The sequence below is a fragment of the Pseudoliparis swirei genome, chromosome 3 (assembly GCF_029220125.1).
Source record: "Pseudoliparis swirei isolate HS2019 ecotype Mariana Trench chromosome 3, NWPU_hadal_v1, whole genome shotgun sequence".
NCBI lineage: Eukaryota > Metazoa > Chordata > Actinopteri > Perciformes > Liparidae > Pseudoliparis > Pseudoliparis swirei.
Window position 1 is genome coordinate 24,390,053 of NC_079390.1, and position 27,533 is coordinate 24,417,585.

Genomic DNA, 27,533 nt, shown 5'->3' on the forward strand with positions numbered 1-27,533 from the left:
ATTTAAACGTGCTTCAAAGCGGTGAAAGCAGAGCTGCACAGCACGCGCACCGGACTCTACGCCTTCGTTCTCCTCCTTTATTCTACTTTCTCCTCTTTTCTCCTCTTTTCTCCTCCTCTCTCCGCCTCTCTCCGCCTCTCTCCACGCCGCTCCGTCGCTCAGGGACCGTGGATATACCCCCCCGGCCTCCCCCTCCTGCCCGGTGACCGGCCGCAGACTCCCGGCAGCATGAGCCAGACCGTGACGCTAACGGGACCGTCTCCGTGGGGCTTCCGGCTGGTGGGCGGACGGGACTTCAGCACGCCGCTCACCGTGTCCAGGGTAGGTGGACCTGCGCGCGTGCGCGTGTGTATGCGCGTGCCCGTGTCCATTCATTCACACAACAAAGGTTTTCAGAAAAGTTTAATCATAACAAAGAGTTTGACCAGCTGACGGTGGGGCCCGTCTAATCCCTGGCCCCATGGGGGACGAGGACAAAACAACAACAACAGTTTATTGTCATCATGTAAACTTCATCAGGAATGAAACTACCAGATTCATCTGCCAATAGTTTTCTCGCTTAGTTGTTTGCTCTGTTTATAAAATCTTAGAAAAGTGCAAATAAATTGTTTTTTATTTCTTGCACAAATCTAAATATATTCAGTTGACTAGAGGAGTAAATACAACGGGTATGATTCATATTCTAGGAGCTGGAATCAGAGCATTATTTTAATTAAAGTGGTCAAAATAGCTGGCAATTAATTAAATAGCTGACAACCAATCGAATAAACGGCTCTAAACTATATTAGAGTCGTTGCTCGGTGACCTCAGCCGGTGACCTTCAGCATGAGGGTGTTCTTTAATTAGTGATCGATATAGACGTATAAGTCGCGGTGGACACATCGGGCATGAACTTCCCCGACCCACAGAATATGGGTCAAGATTCAGTGTGCGGTGCATCTGGCAGGAGCCGCCGGTCCAGGGTAAACTGTGTGTGTGTGTGTGTGTGTGTGTGTGTGTGTGTGTGTGTGTGTGTGTGTGTGTGTGTGTGTGTGTGTGTGTGTGTGTGTGTGTGTGTGTGTGTGTGTGTGTGTGTGTGTGTGTGTGTGTGTGTGTGTGTGTGTGTGTGTGTGTGTGTGTGTGTGCTGCTGACATTTGTTTCTCATCACATCATCTGGTGCTGCTGAGGGCTTCCAGGTGGTGAGCTCCGCTGCAGCCCGGAGCTACAGCCCCGCTGCACGCCAGCGGCGGCGTGTTAAAGATTTACAGCTAGGAGGTCACCTGAAGGGCGCCGCGCTCCGGACGGAGAACAGAGAGGTCGAGGCCGAGGTCCACTTCCACTCGTCTGGGTCTGGGCGGTTCCTCCATCAGAGTTCTAAGCAGTCTGAGACGTTTCTGTGGTTGAGTCCAACTCCAAGCTGGACTTTTGTTTTTGTGTACGGAGACAACAAGTCGGTTTGCGTTGCGCAACAAAACAAACGTCGGATTCAGGAACCACTCAAAGCCCGGTTGGACCGGGACCAGCTGCGACACAATGGAGGCTGATGGGTAACACCGGGCCGGTCGCTGAGTTCAGCTTCGGTGTCTTTGTTGTCGTGCTGAGCAACATTAAAACCAACAAAAATAACAAAAACCAAACCGACAAAAACAAAAGCGACGCGCTTCAGGACGATTTCACTTTTTATGAGTTTATCTGAAAACAGAAGTTTGTTTCGTCTTCCAGTCGAAGCGTTTCCTCGTGCAGCTTCAGCTCCTCTACACCTCCTTTAGTTACGGTTGACGAGCTGCAGCTTCTATACAGCAGCTTCTGTGTTCACCACTTTGACACCGTGTTGCGTAACCGAGTGACGATGAAGAGGATGCTGTTGATGATGCTGTTGGTGAAGATGAAGATGGTCACGCTGAAGGTTCTTTAGACGCGGAGGCGTCTGCCTTCATTCCGTCTCTTGGCTTCGGCCCTGCAGACGGAAGCAGCTGGTGAAACATGTTTCTCTCGGTGTGTAACGCCCGAGGCTGAAGGCCGCCGGTGAGAAGCCTCCTCTTCCTCCTGAAGACGCTCATTCTCACGCTCTGAAGCACCAACACCAACAGATCCTCCTCCACCTGGGAGCCGAAACACTGGAGCACTGGAACATATGAAGTATATGCTTAAAGCTGCATTCTCTCTCCTGACCACCAGGGGGCGACTCCTCTCTCTACCTCATGGTCGTTTTTATATATTTCGCAATCCAACCAATATAATGGACATAGTGAAAGTTGTAATTACCAGAAATCAGTTTGTGATGGCAGCAGCTGTTTGTTTCCCACTGGTGTGTGTGTGTGTGTGTGTGTGTGTGTTATGTAGTGATGCCGTGTTGAATGTGGGCGTTTCGTGTTCGGGCGTCGGGTAAATAACTTGACACCTTTTTTTTACCGTCTGTGCAGCTTTCAGACAAACTGCTGCTTGTTTGGCACATTTAACGATGGCATGGTAGGTTCAGGGACTTCCTCAGGACCTCCGTCATTGACCCGGGTATCAAGACCTCCATCATTGACCCGGGTATCAGGACCTCCATCATTGACCCGGGTATCAGGACCTCCATCCATTGACCCGGGTATCAAGACCTCCATCATTGACCCGGGTATCAGGATCTCCATCATTGACCCGGGTATCAGGATCTCCATCATTGACCCGGGTATCAGGATCTCCATCATTGACCCGGGTATCAGGACCTCCATCATTGACCCGGGTATCAGGACCTCCATCCATTGACCTTGGTATCAAGACCTCCATCATTGACCCGGGTATCAGGATCTCCATCATTGACCCGGGTATCAGGATCTCCATCATTGACCCGGGTATCAGGACCTCCATCCATCGACCCAGGTATCAAGACCTCCATCATTGACCCGGGTATCAAGACCTCCATCATTGACCCGGGTATCAGGATCTCCATCATTGACCCGGGTATCAGGACCTCCATCATTGACTCGGGTATCAGGACCTCCATCATTGACCCGGGTATCAGGACCTCCATCATTGACCCGGGTATCAGGACCTCCATCATTGACCCGGGTATCAGGACCTCCAACCATTGACCTGGGTATCAGGACCTCCATCATTGACCCGGGTATCAAGACCTCCATCATTGACCCGGGTATCAGGACCTCCATCCATTGACCCGGGTATCAAGACCTCCATCATTGACCCGGGTATCAGGACCTCCATCATTGACTCGGGTATCAGGACCTCCATCATTGACCCGGGTATCAGGACCTCCATCATTGACCCGGGTATCAGGACCTCCATCCATTGACTCGGGTATCAAGACCTCCATCATTGACCCGGGTATCAGGACCTCCATCATTGACCATTGACCCGGGTATCAGGACCTCCATCATTGACCTGGGTATCAGAACCTCCATCATTGACCCGGGTATCAAGACCTCCATCATTGACCCGGGTATCAGGACCTCCATCATTGACCATTGACCCGGGTATCATGACCTCCATCCATTGACCCGGGTATCAGGACCTCCATCATTGACCATTGACCCGGGTATCAGGACCTCCATCATTGACCATTGACCCGGGTATCAGGACCTCCATCATTGACCCGGGTATCAGAATCTCCATCATTGACCCGGGTATCAGGACCTCCATCATTGACCCGGGTATCAGGAGGTCAACCCTCAAACAACTGGACAGGAAGTCGGTGTTACTGCGTTTCCTCCTTGCCAACCAGACTAGTGACCAATCATCTGACGACAGATTTAAGTTGATGGCCGCCCGCGTGACGAGTAGCACCGGCTCGTTCTACACCTTCGTCTTCATCATTCCATCTGCTCATGTTCATATTTAATCCACCTGCTTCATAATTTAACTAATGGCTCTGTGATGCTACATGATGCTACGTGAGGCTCTGTGATGCTACATGAGGCTATGTGATGCTACATGATGCTACACTAGGCTATGTGATGCTACGTGAGGCTACATGATGCTACATGAGGCTATGTGATGCTACATTAGGCTATGTGATGCTACATGAGGCTATGTGATGCTACGTGAGGCTACGTGATGCTACATGAGACTACGTGAGGCTACATGATGCTACATGAGGCTACGTGATGCTACATGAGACTACGTGAGGCTACATGATGTTACATGAGGCTACGTGAGGCTACATGATGTTACATGATGCTACGTGAGGCTACGTGATGCTACATGAGACTACGTGAGGCTACATGATGTTACATGAGGCTACGTGAGGCTACATGATGCTACGTGAGGCTATGTGATGCTACATGAGGCTATGTGATGCTACATGAGGCTACGTGATGCTACATTAGGCTACGTGATGCTACGTGAGGCTACGTGATGCTACATGAGACTACGTGAGGCTACATGATGCTACGTGATGCTACATGAGACTACGTGAGGCTACATGATGTTACGTGAGGCTACGTGAGGCTACATGATGCTACGTGAGGCTACGTGAGGCCTTTCCAGCGTGCCGCTGAGGTTGTGACCTTGGTTGTGGTTGTCAGAGGCCAACGGGCAAACGAAAGGCTCCTGACGTGTTTCCAGGAACTATCGTGCAGCAGAAAGCATCTCGTCTGGGATTCACGCATGAGGAGACGCACGCAGGGAAGGAATGCCGACTCAAGGCCTTCACACGAGGTTATGACCGTGAACGGCCAAGAAAATTAATATTTTCCATTGAAACTATGAATAGAGTTAATAAGAAGTGTGCGTCTAGAGGAACAAACATCCCACTGATCTCTCCGTCTGACTCGTGTCTGTTTTATATTCTGAGCTGCTGCCAGTTATTTGACTTTCCTTCTGGTTAACAGTCAGGCGCTGTGTTCACCCAGAGCTTTTATTGTGAAAGGTAAGAATGGAAAGAGCTTCTCTGGTCTGCGCCGGTTGAAGCGAGAAATAAAGTTTGTTGAAAAGTTTGACGCTTGATGCTGAAAAAGTGCATATTTATATATTTACATGAATACTAATATACCTATAACCTATATTTTGTTGAATTTATTCTCTTATTTCTTCACTTCCCACATATTTCCATCTAGAAACTATTTCTCGTTCGTCCACATCAGCTTCCGATAACTCTTTATTCTAATAACTCTTAATCTATAGTTGCGGCGTCGTGTTTTAAGGAGACCGCCGTCTCCTTTTTCTAATTTTAGCTTTGATTTGGTTCCTTCATGTGAAGAGGAAGGCTAAAATAAAAATGTTTGTAAAAGCATAATTAGAGAAGCCATGACATCACACTGTGTGTGTGTGTGTGTGTGACTCATACCCTGCTTTTCATGGTCCGACCCTGAGGTGAAATAAATCACTTTGTTTGGAGGGGTTGCATGAACTTCGGCCCACTACGACACAACCTGGGCACAACCCCAAGACACACACACACAGACACACACAGACACACACACACAGAGTAACTGCTTTAAACTAAATGATATAACTTTATTATGATGAAACGCTTCAATGCTGCCGTTAATGTGGACTCTTACCTCACGGCATTTATTGTTTTAAATCAGCCGTAATCGAGTCGACAGTTTGGGACTAATGTAGCTAATTAAATATAATAGTCTATTGTTTTTACCTCTACAGTAAGCGCTGTGTAGCATTACAGTCACCGCACAGGACGTGACATCATAGCATCAGTGCTCATTATCTGGCTAGCTAGCTAGCTAACGGAAAGCCTGCTAATGACCAGATGAACAATAGATGTCATGTGACCAGAAGCGGCGGGCTAGTTAGCGAGCTACTTTGCTAATTCCATCAGTCACGGGAAGTAGCCGGCTAACTCATAAAACACGCCAACCAAACGTTAGCTAACGCGTTCAGAGAATCAATCGTCCTCAACCTTAGCTCCGCCCCCAACAATGTGTCATAACGTCACGTCATGAAGGCTCTCCGTGATTGGTTGAACATGAACCACGTTGGAGCGCCTCCTCAGCGTGACAACTCACCACGACATCCAGATGCTGAACATCTGAAACTCCTGGAAAACTTCACCTTTTATTACCGCTGTTGATTCACTGCTAGTAAAGTCAGATATATTGATATAGTTATATATTTATTACTTTCTTACTTTCTTGCTTCACCATGTTTTACTGTGGACGTCTCGGTCGGATGATTTGATTGGTAGTTTATTCTGGCAGGTCGTGTGTGTGTGTGTCTTTGTGTGTGTAGGTTGTGTGTGTGTGTGTGTTGGTATGTGTGTGACCTTCACACTGTCCAGAGGCTCAGACATCACACAATGAAGGGGACGTGGACACGTTTTACAAGATCAAAGCCAATCAGATCTGTGTGTGTGTGGAGGGGGCGGAGCTACAGAACACATGGAGCAGATGTTGGTCCAACATTACACACAGACGGGTTCGAGGTTCATCTGAGTGATCGGGAAGATTTTAACAGAATTTAAAAGAGGGAGCGTCAAAGAAAACAAACAGCGGAGCGACGTCTCACTCCTCTCAGAGGACGAGAAGCGAAACCAGGAAATGTCCCGTAGATCAGAGGAGCGTCCGCCTCGCCGCAGCTGCTTCATTACGTTCTTAAACGTTTTCGTATCCGACTGGCGGCGTGACCCCCTCTCCCTCTGCTCGCTTCCTGCAGGTGACGCCCGGCGGCAAGGCGGCCCAGGGGGATCTGCGTCCGGGCGACACCATCCTGGCCATCAACGGCGGCAGCACGGAGCTCATGACGCACATGGAGGCCCAGAACCGGATCAAGACCTGCACCCAGCAGCTGGCGCTCCACATCGTCAGGTACGGGGGAATCGAACCGCCGCCCGGCCGCAGACTTCATGATTAATGTGAGCTCGTCTCCCGTGGGGGGGGGTGGTGGTGGTGAAAGAGTCGAAGTAGAAGCTCGGCGGCCTTCAGGCCCGCTAGAGGCATCGAGTCGAGGACCAGGGCCACGTGCTGGTTCTGTGGTTCTGCAGGCTAGACCTTTAGGAACAGACTTTAAGTGTTCCCCCTTCAGTTCACGGGCTTCTGGACCCAAGGACGAGGACCCGGCCTCTAGCGGAGGACTAGACCTCTGGCTGAGGACTAGACCTCTGGCTGAGGACTAGACCTCTGGCTGAGGACTAGACCTCTGGCTGAGGACTAGACCTCTGGCGGACGTGTTCCCGTCAACACGGCCGAGTGGAACTCGTCCATCTGAAGAGTTCATGACGGGAGGAGGAGGAGGAGGAGGAGGAGCCGCCGCTCCCCACATGCCGATAAGACGGCGCTCGGCGGGTTGCCAGAGCTGGAGAGCGTCGAGTGAATCTGGCGGCCTAGCCGCGTGGCCTCGGTTCCTCAGCTGCTCGTCTGGAGACGAGAACCACAGAGATTCTCAGCGCTGAGCTCCTCCAGTCCGCCATCCTCCCAGCATGCAGTGCGTGGCGTTGTTATGGGAAACGGACTAAATGTACGGAGAAGAAGACGTGGAGCGAGACGCAATGAAAATGAAATGTTGAGCAGGACTCTTCATCATTTAAAGAGTTCGTCCCATTTGGCGCTAACACCTCATCTGGAGGACGAGTCAGACCTCAGAGGTCAAAGGTCACCGAGGTCACTGACTCCGCCCCCGTGGAGACGTGCAGCGAGTCTCTGGGGGACAGACGGGTCGTTTGAGCTCCTGGCGATGGACCACAGGAACGAGTCTGAGGACCAAATGAATGAACTCTGGATTCCTCTGAGAACGTCTCGTTGCAACTTCTACGCATACATTACTTTTTATGACCCAGTTTAAAAAAAATAGAAACTATTCCTATCACGGAGAGTTTAAGAGCGCCGGGGGGGGGACCGGGCCCCCAGGAGCTCGTCAGGAAATAAAGACGGGCGAGCAGCTTCCCTCAAAGAATGTTGTCATTAAAGCGGGCGACTCCTCTGGTTGTATAGAAGTCTATGCTTCTTGTGTTAACGCTGCATTCTCTCTCCTGACCACCAGGGGGCTCCTCTGGTTGTATAGAAGTCTGTTTCATGTGTTGAAGCTGCATTCTCTCTCCTGACCACCAGGGGGCGACTCCTCTGGTTGTATAGAAGTCTATGCTTCATGTGTTAACGCTGCATTCTCTCTCCTGACCACCAGGGGGCTCCTCTGGTTGTATAGAAGTCTGTTTCATGTGTTGAAGCTGCATTCTCTCTCCTGACCACCAGGGGGTGACTCCTCTGGTTGTATAGAAGTCTATGAGAACATTTCTACTTATTGTTTCCCTCTGTATATATATAATAATAATGCTCGATAATCAAGATGCACTATAATAACGGCCACCGGGGGCTCCTGAGGAGACTTTGAGGGGCCTCTGCAAACTAAATTCTCGAGAGTTTCCGCGGTCGTGAATGTGAGTAAAAGGAAAGACTGAAATAGAAAGCCGCTCTGAGGTCGGCGCTCTGCCGCAGCGTCTGGCTTCCCGCCCTCGGGCCCCGGGGCCCTCGGCGCTCTGCGAGCTGAGACACCCTCGCCGGGTTCGGCTGGTTCCCGGCGTCGGTGATCTCATGGAAAGATGGCCGCCGCTGTAACGTCAGAGGACACACGAGGTTTTTTATATCCTTCAATATGTGGGCCAGCTGTGGGTGAAACCTCCTCCTCTTCCTCCTCCTCCATCCATCATTCCTCTGACCTCCTGGGCGTCCCTGACCTCTCCGTACCGCACCTCTCTCTTCTCTCCTCGTCTCCTCTTCCAACCTGCCGCCAGTTTCCCCTTTTCTCCTGCCAGAGCTTGTTGGAGGAGGCCCAGCGGCCAGAGGCTTCTATACAACCAGAGGAGTCGCCCCCTGGTGGTCAGGAGAGAGAATGCAGCTTTAGCACATTGTTTTCTAATGGTTCCTTATGGTTCCTAATGGTTCCTTATGGTTTCTAATGGTTCCTTATGGTTCCTAATGGTTTCTAACTGGTTTCTAATGGTTCGCCTCCCCCCTGAACCCTGCAGTGATCGGCCACATCTTAATTTGAGGGTATTTGTATTTATTTTCTCAGCCGTCCGTCTCGTGCTCCTCCTCCAACACGGCGAAGCAGAGCGGCCAAAGTACACTCAGGAAAACCAGATCTACCCAGTCAGGAAATTGAACTGGGGGGGGGGGGGGGAAGAGAGAGAGAGAGAGAGGGGGGAGGGAGAGAGAGAGGGGGGTTATACAAGGGAAAATATGAGCAGAGGAAAGATTTGTGATGACTGGAGACTTTCTTCTTTCTTTCCATTCGTCTTTATTCATCGTGACATTGATGCGTGGAGTCAGAGGAGGATGGTCTGGTTCTATATCATCGGGGGGGGGGGGGGGCAGGCGACCAATGAGAGGAGGGGGGGGGCATGTGAGGCTCAAGAGGCCTGAGGCAACGTTTGACATCATCAATAATACCAAACCACGTAGTAAAGGTCATTTATAAATGGGGCTTCAATGGGCTGTTTGTGTCGTCGCCATGGAAACCACAGAATCTGAAAACAGAAGGCTTTCTAATGGAGGGGGGGGGCGGCGGCGTCCCACGCCTTCCACCAGGCGCCCGCCGCCTCATAAGAGCGTCTTTGATGGGCAACGCCTCCGCGCTCCACATCTGAAGTGTTGATGGATGACATCATCGCCCTCTGGACTTGGACTCTCCACAGAGTCGACGTGCACACACACACACACACACACAGTGTCCTCTGGTCACCCCTTCCTGTGAGTCGGATGCTTTCCCTCTGACGAGGTGCCCCTCAGAACCTCAGAACCCCTCAGACCTGATCCGATGAGCAGACCGTCGCCACGGCAACGCGTCACCTCCGGAGATGACCGCCGTGTTTTCCTCCGCCTCCTCCACTCCTCCGTCAGTGCTGCACAGTAGTGATGCGAGTTCTGGGTTTCATCATCGCCGCTCCATAGATCTTTTGCTTTTTAAAGAAATGCAACTGGAGTCCATTAGGAGAGGGGCGGAGCCTCCGATGGCGCCGACGCACCCATCACCACCTCGGACTCGACTCTGGCTCTAGAGGAAATGTTTCCCTGGAGTTCTGACGTGACGGAGACTTCATGTGGGCCCAGTGGGAGGAGCCGGAGCGCCACCACCTCATGCTCGTCTGCTTATTGTCACCCAACTCGACCCAACTCGCCCCAACCTGACCCAACTCGACCCAACTCGCCCCAACCTGACCCAACCTGACCCAACTCGCCCCAACCTGACCCAACTCGCCCCAACCTGACCCAACTCGCCCCAACCTGACCCAACTCGACCCAACTCGCCCCAACCTGACCCAACTCGCCCCAACCTGACCCAACTCGACCCAACTCGACCCAACTCGCCCCAACTCGCCCCAACCTGACCCAACTCGACCCAACTCGACCCAACTCGACCCAACTCGCCCCAACCTGACCCAACTCGCCCCAACCTGACCCAACTCGCCCCAACCTGACCCAACTCGACCCAACTCGACCCAACTCGACCCAACTCGCCCCAACCTGACCCAAATTAACCCAACTTGACCCAACTTGACCCCAGCTGGGCTGAAGTGTATCAACAGCCCCCGCTGACTCTGTGCCCTGGCCTTTGTCTTGCAGGTCGGGACCAGGAAACAGAGTGTGGTCGCCCACGGTGAGGAAGGACGGCAAGACGAGCCCGTACATGGAGCCCGACTCGCAGGTGAGCAGAGTTACCCCCCCCCCCCCCCCCCACACACACACACACGCACACACACACCTCTGGGAAACACAAACACACACGTCTGGGAAACACACACACAACCCTCTGGGAAACACACACCTCTGGGAAACGCACACACACACACCTTCTGATGAACACACACACACAGATACCTCTGGGAAACATACACACACACCTCTGATGAACACAAGGTGCTGTTAGGCCTCACACTGTGTGTTCTGTCGTGTGCAGTTTGCGTTCAGCTGTGACTTCATCACGGCGCTCTGACCTTTGACCCTCTGGCTCATTTATCTGCCCCGCAGAGGATTGTGGGTAAAAAACAGGCAAACAAATGTAGAACTAGAATGGGCACTCGGTAGAGCGCATACCTTCGCATATCACAAGATTGGGCATTGAATTATGAACATTTTGGCATTAGTTGCATGCCAATTGGACAAAAATGTATCGTGCTATGGTAAAAAAAGAGTTTGACCTTTCCTTGACCTTGACCTTTGACCCGATTGATCCCAAAATCTAATCAAATGTTCCCCGGATAATAACCAATCATCCCACCAAATTTCATGCGATTCAAGAACATTTTGACCTGTTCATGACCTTTGACCTTGACCTTTGACCCGATCGATCCCAAAATCTAGTCAATTGGTCCCCGGATAATAAACAATCATTCCACCAAATTTCATGCGATTCGGTTCAATACTTTTTGAGTTCTGCAAAAGATTTTGACCTGTTCTTGACCTTTGACCCGATCGATCCCAAAATCTAATCAACTGGTCCCCGGATAATAAACAATCATCCCACCAAATTTCATGCGATTCGGTTCAATACTTTTTGAGTTCTGCGAAAGATTTTGACCTGTTCATGACCTTTGACCCGATCGATCCCAAAATCTAATCAACTGGTCCCCGGATAATAAACAATCATCCCACCAAATTTCATGCGATTCGGTTCAATACTTTTTGAGTTTTGCGAATAACACGCATACAAATAAATAAATAAATAAATACACGGCGATCAAAACATAACCTTCCGGCATTTTCAATGCGAAGGTAACAAACACAACGCAGCAATGTGCCAATGTGTTGGGAGACCTCCTCTGGGCGTGAGACCTCCTCTGGCTGTGAGACCTCCTCTGGGCGTGAGACCTCCTCTGGCTGTGAGACCTCCTCTGGCTGTGAGACCTCCTCTGGCTGTGAGACCTCCTCTGGCTGTGAGACCTCCTCTGGCTGTGAGACCTCCTCTGGCTGTGAGACCTCCTCTGGCTGTGAGACCTCCTCTGGGTGTGAGACCTCCTCTGGCTGTGAGACCTCCTCTGGGTGTGAGACCTCCTCTGGGTGTGAGACCTCCTCTGGCTGTGAGACCTCCTCTGGCTGTGAGACCTCCTCTGGGTGTGAGACCTCCTCTGGGCGTGAGACCTCCTCTGGGCGTGAGACCTCCTCTGGGCGTGAGACCTCCTCTGGGCGTGAGACCTCCTCTGGGCGTGAGACCTCCTCTGGGCGTGAGACCTCCTCTGGGCGTGAGACCTCCTCTGGGCGTGAGACCTCCTCTGGGTGTGAGACCTCCTCTGGCTGTGAGACCTCCTCTGGGCGTGAGACCTCCTCTGGGCGTGAGACCTCCTCTGGGTGTGAGACCTCCTCTGGGCGTGAGACCTCCTCTGGGCGTGAGACCTCCTCTGGCTGTGAGACCTCCTTCTCTCTGTTTACATCACAATCGGTATCCATGGCAACACTCGGTCCCTACATTGCGTTTACGTGGCGTTCCCGCGGTCCTGAATGAGATGAAGCCTCCAACGGTCCCTGTAGAGGTTCTGAGAGGTTCTGGGAGGTTCTGAGAGGTTGTGGGAGGCTCTGGGAGGTTCTGAGAGGTTGTGGATTGTCCTCCAGACTCTGGCAGACGGGTTTCTTCTTCTTGAGGCCAAGAGGAGACAATGAGCGTATTGTGGCTGGACGTGTGCGGGTCTGTTGGTGTAGCGTTGCATTGTGGGAGTTGTCTGAAGGGCGTTGCAGACGCACAAAGAGCTTCAGAGGCTGTAACTCGTCTGTTTGAGGTCCGGCTCACATTCTCTGTTCCCAGGAGACTTTTATTCTGAAATTACCAATCGGTGAACAATGTGTAGAGACATCCGACACCGGCGGCGGTCTGAAGGCCTCAAAGAGCCGGAGCCGGTCTCCTGGCAGAAAGACGTGAGTGTTTATGTATCCGGTTACACGTCTGATGTGAGTGTGTATGTAGGCAGCGGAGCTCACCCATTGGTCCATCTCCGTGTTGGTTGATGGCCGTCAAGGTGGAGACACTTCTGTGTTAAAGTCCAAGACCGGACCAACCTGTCAATCACCCTTTAGCCCCGCCCCTAAAGCGTCCCCTGCTTTATGGTCTGACTCTAAATGACCATAAAGTATAAATGATGACATCATGCTGTATAGAAGAAGACTGGAAACTAGAGATTGAGACATGAACTCATGTTTACAATGTTTACTGAGGGAATACATCAAGAGAAGTAGAGTCACTATATAGACTTCTATACAACCAGAGGAGCCCCCTGGTGGTCAGGAGAGATAATGCAGCTTTAACACATGAAGCATAGACTTCTATACAACCAGAGGAGTCACCCCCTGGTGGTCAGGAGAGAATGCAGCTTTAACACATGAAGCATAGACTTCTATACAACCAGAGGAGTCGCCCCCTAGAGGTCAGTAGAAAGAATGCAGCTTGAAGCATATACTTCTATACAACCAGAGTGAGAATGCAGGTTCCAGGCACTTCATTGGCTTTACGCCATAAGTTCGATGAAAACAAAGCAGTGAGGGAGGAGCCATCAGCTCTGAGCAGGAGAGGAGGAATCCGTCTCTTCCTCCCTCGGAGGAAACGTTCCGGCTTTCCTCTGATGGAGCGTCACGCTCCAGCTGGACGAGAGGAAGCATCACGTAAAAGTCTCTCGGCTCCTTCCTCCCGACGCACAACAATGCCGATTGTTCCCCGATGGAAACGCGATCCGCTCCGCTTGTACCAGAACCGTCGGCCCGGTTCCTCCGATGACGACCCGGCTCAGACCAATCAAATCCATCTAATCCCCGGATGAGGAAGACGACGTCCACAACCTGCCGACGCCGAGACGTGGAAAGGCTCCCGAATAGAGTCCGATGACGGCCTCCAGCAGACAGGAAGTGACGGACAGGAAGTGACATGTGGAAGCCACTAGGCGTTTCCTTTCACCTTGGGAAACACGGGAGAGCCTCGTGAAGGTCGACGAGGAAACGCTCCATTGTTGGTCTGAAGAGGTGTTTGTGTGTGAGAGTATGGAATCAGGACTTATTATAGGATGTTCCATTCAGTTTGAGTGTTTCCTGTTCTCATATTTTACTTCCTGCCTCTTGAGTGTTTGCCCTGCCCCCTCACTAGCTTCACCTGTCCCCGGTCACCCTGGTCCTCCCTATTCAAACCAGTTCAAGTGTCCATTCGATGAAGGCCGTCGTCTCGAGAGTGAAGCATCAACTGTGTGTCAATCAATCCGTCAGTTGATGATTCTAAATCAAGATGGCCGGAGGGTCATTATTGGTGGTCAGCGTGTCTGTGAATGTGACGGTCTGACCACTAAAATGATGGAGGCGGACTTTACTCGCTTTTAGCCTTAATGCTGTTGTTGTTTACCGATGAGCGCCGAAACAAATCTCCTCTCGTTTCATTTTCCAGTGAGAAAGCGAGCGAGTTGCAACTGGTTCTGCGGCTCCCAGAGCACCGTCCCTTGAAATGCACTCGGTGGCAGCTTGGAGCAGATGGGAGGAGCCTATCGGTCGCTGTGGAAGCCAAACTGTCTGTTTCTTGACATGTAATATGGGGGATGTGTCGCTCGGCGAGAGAGAGAGAGAGAGAGAGAGTTCACTGCTCGGTATTTAATTGAGTAATGCACACACAAAAAAGAGAAGAAGACTGGATTTTTGTGAATGGTATTTTCATTTTGTGTGGTGAAGAAACAAAACAACAAACACAGATAGTTGTAAACATAATGAGTCAAAGCTGCACGTTCATGCTGACGGGGATCCTGTGGCCGCTTCTCGTGCAAAGACTGGATCAACAAGTACCCCATAAAGACCACCGGGGCCATTAAAGGGTTTAGAGGGTTCTCATTGGCTGCCAGAACATGTTTACTGGTCCCACTGCCAGAGACCCGTTCAGTCACAGGCCTCACACCCCTGTGTGGGGTTGTATGTTCACCAATCAGACGAAAGCCCCAGAATGTGTGTGTGTGTGTGTGTGTGTGGGGGGGGGAGAGACAGAAGATTTATAATGACACTGCTATGAAAATGGAGAAAGGAATTACTGAAAGGAACTTTTAGCTGATCCAACACTACCACTTTAGTCCACAGGGGGCACCAGAACCAACACTACCACGTTAGTCCACAGGGGGCACCAGAACCAACACTACCACGTTAGTCCACAGGGGGCACCAGAACCAACACTACCACGTTAGTCCACAGGGGGTGCCAGAACCAACACTACCACTTTAGTCCACAGGGGGCGCCAGAACCAACACTACAATTTTAGACCACAGGGGGTCCAGAACCAACACTACCACGTTCGTCCACAGGGGGCGCCATTCATTTGACTCAACCCTGTTGTGACTTATGGAAGTGGATGTATTGTGAAAGCTGTATTTAATAGTTTAAATCACATTGTAATGCTGTGCTATCGACCAGAGGGGCTCCTGGCCAGAAGCCCTGAAACTATTTCCCGGCCCCCCACCCCCCCCAGAGGGGCCCCGGGTCCGGCCCAGGGAGCCATACAGGAATGGCTTGTGTTTGGTTAGTGGTGCAGAGCCATCTGAAAAGCTTAATTTATAAAAGGTCCCGGGGGGGGGGGGGGGGGGGGGTGTGTGTGGTGAGGCAGGCCGAGGTTAAAGACATGATTTAAATTAAGGTCCTCCCCTATTTTCTCCTCCTCCATTATTAGGGTCAGACAGGTGAATAGGGTTAACAATTATAAATATATATATAAACTAATATATATCACCATGAAACTCCCTCAGTTGATTACTTAAGAATATGCAAATGAGGCATTATAATGTGAAATTTTAGTGAATTTAAGAGACCCAGTGAATGAGACTTGGAGGAGGAGACGCTCCTCCTCGAGCTGCTCTGCTCCTCTTTCCTCGTTCCTCAAACCAAAGGAGTGATGGAATGAAGGAGAGGAGGAGAGATGACCTCACATGGCTCAACATATTAAACTTTAAACTGTTTTGACTACGTTGGGAAAGCAAGATAAGGTTTCCAGGGGGGTGAGGACGTCAGATAAACGTCACTGTCTCTTTAAGAGTAAAGCTCCATTAAACCTGCAGATAAAGAGGTGGAATCCATCTCTTTATCGGACAGTCGGCTCACCGCTCAGAGTGAACTGGACTTATATAAGACCAGCACCAGATGTTCTGCCTCATCAACCTCAAAGCAGATAGACAGGAACCAGCTCCTCACAGCTCCTCACTGCTCCTCACTGCTCCTCACAGCTCCTCACTGCTCCTCACTGCTCCTCACTGCTCCTGAGTAAAGATGACCTGCATTCTCTCTCCTGACCACCAGGGGGCGACTCCTCTGGTTGTATAGAAGTCTATGCTTCATGTGTTGAAGCTGCATTCAGGGGCTGCTTTAGGGGCGGGGCTATCAAGCGTTTAGTTGTACTTCCTGTCGCTCTTGCAGAAACTGAGACGTCTAATTCGAGGCTTCAGAATCTCGTTCCACAACCCGATTGGTCCCGGTGACTCCGCCCACTCCTCATCTCCACATGGCGCCGTCAGGCGTCTGAACATCTGTTCTGCATTAACTCCTCCAGCCGAACATCTGCGCGGCGAGAATGTAGAAGAGTCTGAAGATAATAACTCTGATTCCTTTCGCGGTATCTCGGCTCTTCGTCAGCTTCTATAAACTCTTCAATCCATTAAGGAAGCGGCCGCGGAGGAACAAACATGTCCTCAATGTTTACAGCACGCCAGTTAATTTGTTTTGACAGAAACATCTGCAGCAGATGTTCGGCCAGCTCCTTCTGAACAAGCTGTGAACGCTTTTCCTTAACCGGATCCTCGTTCAGGAACGACCTTTGAAGATGTTTGGGTTTCACGCTCCTGACGGCTTCATCAGTGACTCCTCTGATGCAACGCGCGCTCGCTCTTCTTCGCTGGTTTCCGTGTCTGATGGTGAAGTGGGGGATATCTTGTGATAATCTTCTTTTTCTTCTTCTTCTTCTCTCTTTGTAGAATTTCCATCCCATCACCAGCGGATACGGCGGTTCCGGTCGCAAACCCTCGTACACCCCTGAACCCCAGTTCCACCAGGGCCTCCAGTACCAGCAGGCTCCCCAGTCCACTCACCTGAACAACGGCCACCCCAGACCCAACAACGGCCACAGCCAGGGTTACGGCAACGGGCCGGCTCAGTACAACAACCCGGCCGGGCTTTACCACAAACGAGACAGATCTCTGCCGAGCAAGATGGGCGGCCTCAGCCTCAGGTGAGAACCGCTCCACGATGTAACGCCTGGACCGGGCGGCAACCTCCGGTTCTGAAGAGTGAAGGGAATGCGTGCCTTAAGTGTGCACTCTCTCTACCTGACCAGCAGGGGGCGACTCTTCCGGTTGCCGTCTTAATATGGTCACTTCCGTTCGCTGGTTGCAAAAAGAACAAGATGGCGACCCCCAAATAGAATCTTAAGGCTTCAAAGCGGCGGCCCACGAGCTAACGTGTTGGCCTCCTGGTGAACATCCTTTGCAGCGTTCCTAGAGTTCGCTAACCCCCCCCCCCCCCCCCACACACACACACACACACACACACTTAGCAGTCCTGCCAGAAGTTTAAATGCGCGTTGTGATCTGGGTCCGCCGGCCGGCTGCAGCTTGATGGATGAGTGAGCGTGGAGACCTGCGGCTGTGATGACGACCTCCTGCCGGTGGAATCACATGCGGACGTTTCGCTGCCGCAGGGTTCTTTCCTTTCTCCGGTGCTCCGGCATCTGTCTTCTGCTAAACCCTTTTTGTTCGGCTCGTTCAGACATCGGGACCTGATACGAGACACAAGACCACCAAGCAGCCACTTCAGCTCCTTTGTTGTCTTCACTTTATGACTGAGAGAGATTGTTGGGACATAACAGACGTACAACTTTGAAATAAAGACCATTTAAAGATAATAATGCACGAGAGTCTCAGGGTTCTGGACCCGTCCCCTGAGTCCCATTGATTGATCTCCCTCGTGTCCCTCAGCCCGGAGCCTCCCGCCCTGTCCCCCGGGGGCCGCAACGGATTCGACCCGCAGTCGGACGTCTACAAGATGCTGCAGGACTACGAGGAGCCGGCCTCGGCCCCCAAACAGTCCGGCTCCTTCAAATACCTCCAGGGAATCCTAGAGGCGGAGGACGGAGGTAGGAACACACGTGAGAGACGGGTTAAAGGATGGAGGTAGGAACACATGTGTGAGACGGGTTAAAGGATGGAGGTAGGGACTCATGTGAGAGACGGGTTAAAGGATGGAGGTAGGGACACATGTGAGAGACGGGTTAAAGGATGGAGGTAGGGACACATGTGTGAGACGGGTTAAAGGACGGAGGTAGGGACACACGTGAGACGGGTTAAAGGATGGAGGTAGGGACACATGTGTGAGACGGGTTAAAGGACGGAGGTAGGGACACATGTGAGAGACGGGTTAAAGGACGGAGGTAGGGACACACGTGAGAGACGAGTTAAAGGATGGAGGTAGGGACACACGTGAGACGGGTTAAAGGACGGAGGTAGGGACGCATGTGTGAGACGGGTTAAAGGACGGAGGTAGGGACACATGTGAGAGACGGGTTAAAGGACGGAGGTAGGGACACACGTGAGACGGGTTAAAGGACGGAGGTAGGGACGCACGTGAGACGGGTTAAAGGATGGAGGTAGGGACACATGTGAGAGACGGGTTAAAGGACGGAGGTAGGGACACACGTGAGACGGGTTAAAGGATGGAGGTAGGAACACACGTGAGAGACGGGTTAAAGGATGGAGGTAGGGACACATGTGTGAGACGGGTTAAAGGACGGAGGTAGGGACACATGTGAGAGGCAGGTTAAAGGATGAGGTAGGGACACATGTGAGACGGTTAAGGACGGAGGTAGGGCCACGTGAGGCAGGTTAAAGGATGGAGGTAGGGACACATGTGAGAGGCAGGTTAAAGGCGGAGGTAGGGACACATGTGAGAGACGGGTTAAAGGACGGAGGTAGGGACACACGTGAGACGGGTTAAAGGACGGAGGTAGGAACACACGTGAGAGACGGGTTAAAGGATGGAGGTAGGGACACATGTGTGAGACGGGTTAAAGGACGGAGGTAGGGACACATGTGAGAGACGGGTTAAAGGACGGAGGTAGGGACACACGTGAGACGGGTTAAAGGACGGAGGTAGGGACACACGTGAGACGGGTTAAAGGATGGAGGTAGGGACACATGTGAGAGACGGGTTAAAGGATGGAGGTAGGGACACATGTGAGAGACGGGTTAAAGGACGGAGGTAGGGACACATGTGAGAGACGGGTTAAAGGACGGAGGTAGGGACGCATGTGAGAGACGGGTTAAAGGACGGAGGTAGGGACGCATGTGAGAGACGGGTTAAAGGACGGAGGTAGGGACACACGTGAGAGACGGGTTAAAGGACGGAGGTAGGGACACACGTGAGAGACGGGTTAAAGGATGGAGGTAGGGACACACGTGAGACGGGTTAAAGGACGGAGGTAGGGACACACGTGAGAGACGGGTTAAAGGATGGAGGTAGGGACACATGTGAGAGACGGGTTAAAGGATGGAGGTAGGAACACACGTGAGAGACGGGTTAAAGGATGGAGGTAGGGACACATGTGAGAGACGGGTTAAAGGATGGAGGTAGGGACACACGTGAGAGACGGGTTAAAGGATGGAGGTAGGGACACATGTGAGAGACGGGTTAAATGATGGAGGTAGGACCATGTGAGAGGACAGGTTAAAGGATGGAGGTAGGGACACATGAGAGGCAGGTTAAAGGATGGAGGTAGGAACACACGTGAGGCAGGTTAAAGGATGGAGGTAGGGACACATGTGAGAGACGGGTTAAAGGATGGAGGTAGGAACACACGTGAGAGACGGGTTAAAGGACGGAGGTAGGGACACATGTGAGAGACGGGTTAAAGGATGGAGGTAGGAACACACGTGAGACGGGTTAAAGGATGGAGGTAGGGACACGTGAGAGACGGGTTAAAGGATGGAGGTAGGGACACACGTGAGAGACGGGTTAAAGGATGGAGGTAGGGACGCCGTGTGGAGGCTCATGTGTGTGTGAGACAGGTTAGAGGACTAAAGGGTCTCCTCAGGGGACCTGGTCCTGGTCCTGGTCCTGCAGGACTAACTGAGGAGCAGATCAAAGTGTCTTTATGTGCTCAGAGTAAATATTTCCTCCTGAGGTTCCAGACGGAGGAACTCAGGAAGCTTCTCTCTGTTTTACTGGCATAGTTTACCTTTTAGGGAGAGAGGAGAGAGAGAGGAGAGAGAGAGGAGAGAGAGGAGAGAGGGAGAGAGGAGAGAGGGAGGAGAGAGGAGCGAGAGAGGAGAGAGGGAGGAGAGAGGGAGGAGAGAGGGAGGAGAGGGAGGAGCGAGAGAGAGAGGAGAGAGAGAGGGAGAGGGGAGAGAGAGAGAGAATAAAGTGATAAATATTGCGCAACACTTCACAAAACAAGGCATATTTATTTATCGTGGGGATCTCAACGTGTCCCAGAGCAGTTCTCAGTTCTCCGGTGCGATGACACGACGTTAAACTGTCAACGTCGTGTTGACACGCGTGATAAACAAGCAGAGACAACAACAGTCCAGCTGTCAACAGTTTCCTGTCATGATTTCCAGAAGAAGAATAGAGTCCCGGCCGCAGACACAGCTGATTGGTCCAGAGGTCTGGAGGGGCGGGTCGATGAAACGCGAGTCTGTCGTTTCAGAAACGAGACCACATACCTCGCCGCCGGGCCCTTAACTCACAGCCCCCCCCCCCCCCATGTTGACTTTCAGGGGCTTTTAAAGTTAAAGCAAACAAGTGTCCGTTTACACAGAATTCCTCAGCCATGATTGGGAGGAGATGTTGATGAAAGCGTCTGGAGGTCTCACCTGAGACGTGTTTCACTGAGTGAAACAACGAGGACCAAGAGAAACGCTCCACGATGTCGGATGGGAAGGATTTGTTCTCTATATTATAATCATCTCCGCCTTCATAAGGAGGTGAATGTGTGTGTGGGGAGGGGGGGGGGAGGAGGCGCTGTGTTGGTCCACAAGATGGAAAAGTAAATAAACAGCTCCACGGACCTTTGAGGGGGAATCCACCTCCTCCTCCTCCACGTTATTTATTCATCGTTCAGCTCAGTTTATCAGACGAGGCCGTCTCCATTATTGTGTCCACGCTCTGGAGTTGTGTTGAACTCACGACAGGTGAAGGTAAACAGACGCAGCGCAAAGGGCTCTCAGTGGGGGGGGGGGAGGACACTTTGACGTCTATATGAACATGTACAGCTTCATGGTTTATGGTCCCGTATTCACTCTGTTGTTGTTGTTGTTTTTGTTTTCTTTTCTAGGCTTGTCCCCAACCGACAGGATGAGAAACCTGAAGTCTCCAGTCCGCTCTCCCATCCCCAAACTGGGGAGCCCCATCCCCGGTCCCCTGGCTGGGCTCCAGAAGCTGCCCCAGTGCACACGCTGCTGCAACGGCATTGTGTGAGTACAGGCCCTCGTGGGCCCTCATGGGACCTCATGGGCCCTCGGGGGACCTCATGGGACCTCATGGGCCCTCATGGGCCCTCGGGGGACCTCATCGGACCTCATGGGCCCCCATGGGCCCTCGGGGGACCTCATCGGACCTCATGGGACCTCATGGGCCCTCATCGGACCTCATGGGCCCTCGGGGGACCTCATCGGACCTCATGGGCCCTCGGGGGACCTCATCGGACCTCATGGGACCTCATGGGCCCTCATGGGCCCTCGGGGGACCTCATCGGACCTCATGGGACCTCATGGGCCCTCATCGGACCTCATGGGCCCTCGGGGGACCTCATCGGCCCTCGGGGGACCTCATGGGCCCTCGGGGGACCTCATGGGCCCTCATGGGCCCTCGGGGGACCTCATCGGCCCTCATGGGACCTCAGGGGACCTCATGTGATATTCTCATTGGTCAGAGACCTCGATGCACCCTCCAGTTTGACTCCAGACAGGTTTATAACGTAGAACACATCATGCTGTCCCGTGTTCTAGTTACTGTAAACAAAGCTGCTCAGTGAAGTGTGAATGAGAGGCCGCTGCGTGGTTTATCACTGAGAGGTCATGAAGTGGAAAGGGTTAAAGGGTTAACGTGGTGAGGGAGCTGCTCGGCCTGCAGCAACAAGCCTTCAGCTCCGGAAACACCTTCACATGAATCACGTAATGATTAAACCGAGCCACACACACACACACACACACACACACACACGCCCCGGTAATCCCCCTCTATGAAAGCGGCTGCAGGTGAGCGGTGATGTCATCGGCTGGTTAGCAGGAGGCCTTGTGGGAGGACCCACCGTGGTCCCAGTCTGGGAACAGAGAGCTTCACAGAATAAATATGGACCGCTCAGCGATGATGATAAACAGATAAACAGCAGTCGCTCACAAGCAGTCCTCCCTTACTTCCTTTTAGAGTGTGTTCCTGAAGGCACCTCCCCAACCCACTTCCTGTTGTCCTTATAAGGTTGCGTGTGAAGCAGCGGGTGGCGGTTGGACTTCTTCCTCCAGAGCTCCATGGAGGTCACGACACTGAGGCTTTGCACACACGTTAGAAATAATAATAATGTTGTTACCCATGAGGCCCTCAAGAGCTCCACCAGGGCACAGAACACACTGACACACACATGGGGTCCACCCAGGTCCCTTCAGGTCCACCCAGGCCCATTCAGGGCCCATCAGGTCCATGCAGGTCCATGCAGGTCCATCCAGGTCCCTTCAGGTCCATGCAGGTCCCTTTAGTTCCCTTCAGGGCCCATCAGGTCCATCCAGGTCCCTTTAGTTCCCTTCAGCTGTCTAGCTGTCGATGTTTTATATGACGGAGGTATGTGCTCCTGTGTGAGCTGGGTTGTGTTGGCTTGAGACTTAGTTTTGGTTTTATTCATGCTGTGATTTAGTTTTTCATTTTATATATTGTCTGTCACTGTTTTATGTTTTATGTTGTATTGTATAAACTTTGTGTGACGTGCTGCTGCTGCTGTCTTGGCCAGGACACTCTTGTAAAGGAGATTTTTAATCTCAATGAGGCATTTCCTGGTTAAATAAATAAATAAAATAAAAATAAAAAGGTCCATCCAGGTCCATCCAGGTCCCTTTAGTTCCCTTCAGGTCCACCCAGGCCCATTCAGGGTCCATCAGGTCCATCAGGTCCATCCAGGTCCCTTTAGTTCCCTTTAGTTCCCTTTAGTTCCCTTCAGGTCCCATCAGGTCCATCCAGGTCCCTTCAGGTCCCTATAGTTCCATTCAGGGCCCATCAGGTCCATCCAGGGTCCATCAGGTCCATCCAGGGTCCATCAGGTCCATCCAGGTCCCTTTAGGTCCCTTTAGGTCCCTTTAGGTTCCTTCAGGTCCCTTTAGGTTCCTTGAGGTCCCTTTAGGTTCCTTCAGGTCCCTTCAGGTCCCTTTAGGTCCCTTTAGGTTCCTTCAGGTCCCTTGAGGTCCCTTCAGGTCCCTTTAGGTCCCTTTAGGTTCCTTCAGGTCCCTTAAGGTCCCTTAAGGTCCCTTCAGGTTCCTTCAGGTCCCTTTAGGTTCCTTCAGGTCCCTTTAGGTCCCTTCAGCTCTACAAACGAGATCACCTTTCACACATGAATAAAAATGTCTTTTAAGGTTTCTAGCGTTGGGCTGTGATTGGCCAATCAGGCTTCAATCGCCCCGTTGTGATGCATTCAGGGAACACGAGTTTGTTCCCTGCACAAGAGGAAACGTTGCTCACACGCTTCTGTTGTCTCTTGTGACTGCAGCGGCACCATCGTGAAGGCCCGGGACAAGCTGTACCACCCCGAGTGCTTCATGTGCGACGACTGCGGCGTGAACCTGAAGCAGAGGGGCTACTTCTTCATGGAGCAGAGCCTGTGCTGCGAGGCCCACGCCATGGCGCGCGTGCAGCCGCCCGAGGGCTACGACGTGGTGGCCGTGTACCCCAACGCCAAGGTGGAGCTGCTCTGAGTCCACGGGGCGCCGGTGACACGTCGGTGAACGCCGAGAGAGGAACGCTGGTTATCACCACAATATTATTCATCATTCAAAACAGGAAATGCAGCCGCGGCTAACGTCTGCAGATATTAGAACGACACGTTTGTGTAGATTCTAACAACCAGCAACGAGTTTTCTACCAGCATGATATTCAGAAGAGGGGCGGGGCAACAACGTAATCACCTTTGAATTGAGCCACGAATTACACACTTGATGTTTGTCAATTTAAAAGATAATTATGTTGCAGTTGCATTTAGTTTTGTGTGAAGCAGCTCAGCTAACGACAACACGGCTAACGACAACACGGCTAACTACAGTTCAGCTAACGACAACACGGCTAACGACAACACGGCTAACGACAACACGTCTAACTACAGTTCAGCTAACGACAACACGGCTAACGACAACACGGCTAACAACAACACGGCTAACTACAGTTCAGCTAACGACAACACGGCTAACGACAACACGGCTAACGACAGTTCAGCTAACGACAACACAGCTAATGACAACACGGCTAACGACAACACGGCTAACTACAACACGGCTAACGACAACACAGCTAACTACAGTTCAGCTAACGACAACACGGCTAACGACAACACGGCTAACGACAGTTCAGCTAACGACAACACGGCTAACGACAACACAGCTAACTACAACACGGCTAACGACAACACAGCTAACGACAACACGGCTAACGACAACACAGCTAACTACAATCCTTATGAGAGGAAACTAAAACACGAGCGAGACACTTTTATACACAATTATACATTAAAGTGCCACTTTCATGACCTGCAACATTATCTTTTAAACCGTCAAACATCACAATTCTAACGGGATGTAAAATGATCGCTGTTGATTACCGTATGTAAAATATATATTTATAGATGTGAGTTCTGTGGTGAGGGCCATGGAAGCCTCACAGGATCCAGTGAGATCTGGATGATTGGTGTTGTTTGTCTTTGGGACTCATTTTGCATTCTTATCTTGCGTTGCCTTCTCCGTTTTGATCACATTCGTGCCACGTCGGTGAGGTGTGCTGACCGCTGAAGGTCTCAAGGTTCTTCTGTGTTTTTAAACATCATCGTGTTGCAGGTGAACTTTTGCATTTTGTAACTCCCGTTGTTCAGACTTTTGGAGAAACGCCTCTTTGATGGGCACTTTCTCTGCTTATTCTTCAGCAATAATCCATAACAAGCAGATGTGTAAGGAGCATAATCCCGGTGATCTCCCGGTGAACGGGTGAACTGTAATCAAGGCCTCCGCATGCAGCTGTCCAAGCACCGCCTTGTGAAGTGTAAATACACCCCGAGGTTCTCCTTTCATAAACAACTTTAATGATGACGCAACTTCAACAGGCAACAATAAGCTCCTCCTCCTCTCACGGCAACTCAAACAAATATGTGCTTCATGTGGCAGTAATATCAAGTGTGTATATGGAAAATAGAAGTCGGACACTTCCTGTTCTGAACTCAGATTTCAGCTCACAGCCGAGTCCACAACGCAGATGAATTATACTCCGTGTGGCCGACCCGTCGTCTTGTAGTGAACTGGGTGGAGTTCTTAATCTTAGAAATGGTCCTAACACCTTCGTAGTGTTGCGTAGCGTCTGGTATGCCATCTGTACTGGTCATCTTGTAAATTATGTGAAAATTATATTGCTACCACGTTTCTCCGGTGTTGTACATATTAGTTTGGAGCGCTTCGGCAGACGGTTTTCACTCTTCTTCTTGTTTAACTTATTGTTTCTACCAACAAGTGTTTCTTCTTTTGTTCCCGAGCTTCTTTATTTGCTTGTTGTATTTTCTAAAAATCTAAATAAAATGAGAAGTGGTATTAATTACTGTGACGTCTCACATTCTTCACTGGTCTTAAAATCAAGAGCTGACAACAAGGAAGTCGGTCTTGTGTTTGTTTTTCCATATGTTTGTGTTCAACGTGAATCCTCAAACGTCTCAGATCTGGGCTTCAAAATCTTCTCGTGTTTCAACGTTGAAGCCCACGAGCAGAAATCTGGTTTTTAACTTTTAGATCATAAACAACAGTAAAATAAAAAGTGAGTCGAGAGACACGCAGTCGGCCTCTGACATTAAACCACAGCCGGTGTTTACATCCAGGAGCCAGCTTTAATCCAGAAGTTGATCCCTGGTTTTAAAAGTGAAACACAGTTTAAGAGTCGTAACTTCTGGATTACAGAGTGACACTAGATGTAATTGAGTCTCTCGTAGTCGTTACTCGGTGGGTGTGCAGACGGCACACAGGAGTATATAGGAGTGGAAGGTTCTCCGCGGAAGATTCTCTGCGAGTGCAAAACAAAATGGTGGATTTGTTGTTGACGTCTGGGATGTGAACCAGAGACGAATAGATGCTAGTTAGCCAGTTAGCTAACGGCGGAAGCGGAGGGACGCCAGACCGCTGAGTGAGCGAGCTAGCTGCCTGCTAATTAGCGAGCTAGCTGCCTGCTAATTAGTGAGCTAACTGCCCGCTAATTAGCGAGCTAACTACACGCTAATTAGCGAGCTAGCTGCCTGCTAATTAGTGAGCTAACTGCCCGCTAATTAGCGAGCTAGCTACACGCTAATTAGCGAGCTAGCTGCCTGCTAATTAGTGAGCTTTTTCTGATTCTGCTGTGCTTTAAATCTTCAGCGGTTACAGAAACGGTCGTATAAAGTTAGCATTGTGCGTTCCCACGTTGTGCGGCTGACGCGTTAAGTTGTTGAATATTTGTACCTGTGTTACTACAACGCTACTGCAGCGAGGTACGCCGAGGATACGCGCACGAACGGCCGCCGCTGTGACGACCCGCTACGTTCATCTGGAAACCCGTATCCTAAATCTCCGGCCCAAACGAAGCCGTCGTAACACGCGGAGGACACATCGTAAACGCTTGATGAAGGGAATGTTCTAAACTTTCAGGGTTTGTGCTCCTTTCAGTGAATAACGACTTCTTGACGGGACGTGTTCCCGCGCTGCTGGAGGTTCCTTTGATCCGTCGTTTCGTCGCTAATCGTTAACGAATACGATGCTCTTCATCACACGCCGGATCACAAGCCAATTGGAGTTCATGCGGTTTAACAGAGGCACTTTAACCGAGAAGTCGGCCTAATGCATTCTGGGAAGCGGGCCAGCGGTGCTTAAGTACCCTCGTACTCTGCAGCGGCGCCGTGAACATGTTAACCTTCATCACGTCGGAGGCGTCTGGTGTTGCCGGGTCGAGGGAATCCTCTTCATCGGGAGCAGGAGGCGAGAGGCCCGACCATTAAAGGTGTGTGTGTGTGTGTGTGTGTGTGTGTGTGTGTGTGTGTGTGTGTGTGTGTGTGTGTGTGTGTGTGTGTGTGTGTGTGTGTGTGTGTGTGTGTGTGTGTGTGTGTGTGTGTGTGTGTGTGTGTGTGTGTGTGTGTGTGTGTGTGTGTGTGCATTCCTTCTTTACAGCCTGCACAGTGAATCTGGGTGAAGAGCTTCACATCTTCCGTGGCGCTGAGGGATGAACGAAGAGAAACTGAACTCGACCTCACCGAAAGAATTCTGCTTTTTTCACGTCTCTAAACATTTATTCCACTTTTAAAAATAAATGCTTCGGATCCGCTCGGGGGGACGGACAAGGACTCGAGTCAACCAATCTCATTGGCCGGTGTGAGGAGGACCACCTGAGTGACTCTTGTTTCGGGTGTCGTGGCCTGCTGACGTTTCAGA

At 51.2% G+C, this 27,533-nt stretch overlaps 1 protein-coding gene across 1 annotated transcript; it reads left to right on the forward strand.

Annotated features, from left to right (window-relative positions):
- Nucleotides 1-28: 28 nt before the first annotated feature.
- Nucleotides 29-25,684, forward strand: pdlim4 (PDZ and LIM domain 4). Its single transcript, XM_056408634.1, has 7 exons — nucleotides 29-321; nucleotides 6,593-6,744; nucleotides 10,495-10,576; nucleotides 16,836-17,089; nucleotides 17,835-17,992; nucleotides 21,188-21,326; nucleotides 23,603-25,684. The coding sequence occupies exons 1-7, from the start codon at nucleotides 229-231 to the stop codon at nucleotides 23,805-23,807; spliced, it is 1,083 nt and encodes a 360-aa protein (XP_056264609.1). The 5' UTR covers nucleotides 29-228; the 3' UTR covers nucleotides 23,808-25,684.
- Nucleotides 25,685-27,533: the final 1,849 nt, after the last annotated feature.

Coding starts and splice junctions, on each gene's coding strand:
- pdlim4 (XM_056408634.1), top strand. CDS start 229: ATGAGCCAGACCGTGACGCTAACGGGACCGTCTCCGTGGGGCTTCCGG. Junction 17,993..21,187: donor CCTAGAGGCGGAGGACGGAG/GTAGGAACACAC, acceptor TTTCTTTTCTAG/GCTTGTCCCCAACCGACAGG. Junction 21,327..23,602: donor CGCTGCTGCAACGGCATTGT/GTGAGTACAGGC, acceptor TTGTGACTGCAG/CGGCACCATCGTGAAGGCCC.